General features: G+C 35.2%; 1 protein-coding gene across 1 annotated transcript; it reads left to right on the forward strand.

Annotated features, from left to right (window-relative positions):
• The first annotated feature begins 2,967 nt into the window (after window positions 1–2,967).
• Window positions 2,968–3,159, forward strand: LOC123239854 (keratin-associated protein 8-1). Its single transcript, XM_044667172.1, has one exon. The coding sequence runs from the start codon at window positions 2,968–2,970 to the stop codon at window positions 3,157–3,159; it is 192 nt and encodes a 63-aa protein (XP_044523107.1).
• The last annotated feature ends 365 nt before the right edge of the window (window positions 3,160–3,524 follow it).

Genomic DNA, 3,524 nt, shown 5'->3' on the forward strand with positions numbered 1-3,524 from the left:
GGAAGGAAGGAAGGAAGGAAGGAAGGAAGGAAGGAAGGAAGGAAGGAAGGAAGGAAGGAAGGAAGGATAGAGAGAAATGTTTCATGGGTCATAATGGAATAGGAGGCAGGGAACTGAGAAAAATACAGCTGCTGTGGAAATTGATCTTCTTTGAATCAGATCCCTTGTGAGTCCAAACTCTCCAAGTCCATGGGTCATGATGGAAGTCACCCACAGGATATGTCCAAAACTTTCAGAAAGAACCAAGGAAGATATATGATAGAATATCATGTACCTAATTGTACCACCTTGGTGACAGCTAGTTTTTGTTTCTTGCTTCCTATGTTTCTATAACTGAGCTCAAATACATAAGTATGTATGCAAGTTTATTTTTTTATGTTTTTACTTCTTTTTCTTTGAAATCCCAATGATACCATATGGAAGGCTCCAGTTTTTCTGTTCTTGGATATGATCACCAGAACTAAAGTGGGTGGATGCCCAAGCCCCTATAGCACTGTCAGAACTTTTCTATCTCACCAATGATAAAGCACATTAAGACAAAAGCTTTTCTTCCTATAAATTATCTTGTGAAACACTTGATAGCTATTTATTTATTTGAGGCATTTCAGTAGGCTCATTACACAGCAAAGCAGAATTCAAATGTAAAAATGTTTCACAATACCTTACATGTTCCACATCAAATAGCAGAGTCATATTTATCTGGTGTAACCACAAAGAAATTGAAAAGTAGGTAAGCCACAAAAATGTCAAGAGAAGAAGGAAGTTGTAATTTATTTTTGGCTATGTAAATCCTCATAACTCAGTGTACCTGAGATTCAGCTGAGGTCTGTAAAAAATGTTTATCAGATGAAAGCCAGATTTTACTATAGCTACCCCCAAATTGTATCTTCCTCTCCTTCCCCCTTTTTTCTCCCATTCTCTCATTGGATTCAGGTAGAGAACTGCCACTGAGGAACTTCTTCTATTAATACAAGTCATCACCTTCTCTACAACTCAACACTGTTTCCTAGGTCACTGAGAGGATGTGACTTGCTCATATTCAACAAGTATTCTTTAGAGGTAGATCTTGAACTCAGGTGTTCCAGAGGCAGCTAGATAGAGTTTTAAACTGGGAGTCAGAAAGACCTGAGTTCAAATCCTGATTCAAACATTTATTAGCCATGTGACCTTGAGGAAGTCATTTAACCTATATTTCTTTCACTGTAAAATGGAAAAATAGTAGCACTTACCTTGTAGGATTATTGTAAATATCAAATATGATAAATCTTAAGTGTTTAGCACAGTGTTTAGCACATAATAAGCACTATACAAATGTTTATTCCTTTCTCCACTATACCTACCCTGTCATATTTCCTTTCTCTTATTTTAATTCAGAAAGCATAACAATAATTAATTACTTTAAAGGAATCTTCTGGATAGAATGTCAGAAAGGATGAATGTGGCCAAAGTAATCATATAGAATACTTTTAGGGTTAACATTTAATTGACTAACTTTTGGCAAAAGAGAGAAACAATATTAAAACAGGAAGAAGTCTTAGAAGTTTTTAGTGTATACTCTTCCTATTTAGATAAGGAAAATCAGATCAGGGAGGCTAACTTATTTACCCAAGGTTATACAAATAGGGACAGTGTTGGCACTAGAACCTAAGCTAGAGCATATTGACATTATTTAGATAAGATCAGTTTGTAAGCCTCAATTTAGCATTGGTGATAATAATTTACCACATTCCACTAGTTAAATAGTGAAATGTAATATGCAAATTATTGAAAGATTCAAATAGAAGAGATGTTTTGTGCATCATTCTTTGAATCTTTCAAAGCTTCTATCTATTCCAGAAAAGCTGTTTATCAAAGAATAAAGTAAATAATCCCTCTGCATAAGCCATCACAGATTTTGTGACTAAGATGATTCTGTTCTCATCCCCCATTTATGAGAGAGCATCTGATATAATAGCACTTTGAGGGCCTCCATAATTGATGAATATATGCTTTTATGCCGATTTAAGCTCTATGTATTTTTGTTCCAAAAGTAATGGTTCCATCCTTAGTGGATATACATGAAAAGTAATAGCTGAAAAGAAAGTCTTCATGTATCTAGATAAGATAAGTGTTTCTAAACTATGTAGTCCCTTGTGTTTTTCTTCTTTCTACATCTCATTACCAACAAAAGACCATGGCTAAGGAACAATTACATATTCACTTACCAAACCTGTTATTTGTATTTACAAAGTTTCTGCAACACAGAATAATCAAGTAAGACCTAGATTTGAAATCCAAGGATATGGGTTAAAATTTTATCTGGGCTGCTTGGATAAGTCACTTTCTTTATATGAAACATGTGAGCTACTGTCCTAATGGGCTCATCAGTAGGAATCTAAATCTAAGTTCTTTAGCACCATAGTTCATGCAACTGAAGAAAAAATAAAAACAAAATATTACATATGATCTTTTCATTTCAGCTGTATGAAACTATGGTACTAAGGAGCTAAAAAGCTCACATTAAATACATAAAGATTCTTTCAAACAAATCAAAATGAAAGAAAGAGGATAAGCCCTTGTTTTCAGTGTGGTTTTGCCTACTTTGGAATGGTAAGTGGGAATAGTATTGGTAAATTAGAAGTCAAGAATAATATGAGTACTTTTCAGTTCTGTAAAGACTCATAATGGAAAGCCTCTATGACCAAGTGCTTTGAACATACTGTAAGCATTTTTCAGTAAATGGAAACAATGTGTTCAGGAGATTTATTATCTGTGGTAAAGCACATGAAAACATCCTTAACAACTATGCCATCTTTACATAAAAGCATGTTAATGATCTCCTTTCATTCAGATTACTATAAGGAATGTTAATAAGGGTCTAAAGTTATTGCCACACCCTTTAGGGAACATATATAAAGTCCCAGGACCAGGGAAATTTATCACATTCAAGAAACTTGTCACTTAGTTGAACCTTCAACTCTTAACAAAATGAACTACAGCGTTTTCCCCGGAGCTGTCTATCCAGGTTCCTACTGGGGCAGTTGTGGCTACCCCTTGGGCTATAGTGTTGGCTGTGGCTATGGCAGCACCTATTCACCATCATGCTATGGCTTTGGCTATGGATACAATGGTTGTGGACCATATGGCTACAGAAGAAACTGGCCTTTTGGACTCTACTGATGGGCTTAAACAAAGGAAACTTAGCAAGTCTGCATCTGTCTGCCATCTCTGACATTGCTGCTCTTCTAATTTGGTGCCAGGTCCTGTAGAGGAAACTTACAAACCTGGAATATTTAGATGGCAGGCCAACTTCACATCAAGCTGAATGAACTGGATATTAATCATTTGGACATTTATGGGATGTCAGCATTTTAATCTCCGTTCTCATGAATCTTTCATTACTTTGATCTTTTCTGTCTTCTCAGTCTATTGAATTCTCAATAAACTTGTTTCAGATAGCATAAAAATTATTTTCTGAAGTACAGTTTCATTTCTTTCTATTTATAAGCTTTCTGCTACAATCCTACAACTAGTAGAAAGCAGAA

Source organism: Gracilinanus agilis, chromosome 3, assembly GCF_016433145.1.
Source record: "Gracilinanus agilis isolate LMUSP501 chromosome 3, AgileGrace, whole genome shotgun sequence".
In the NCBI taxonomy this organism is placed as follows: Eukaryota; Metazoa; Chordata; class Mammalia; order Didelphimorphia; family Didelphidae; genus Gracilinanus; species Gracilinanus agilis.

Excerpts from the sequence above, each read along its gene's own strand:
- LOC123239854 (XM_044667172.1), top strand. The coding sequence starts at position 2,968 with ATGAACTACAGCGTTTTCCCCGGAGCTGTCTATCCAGGTTCCTACTGG.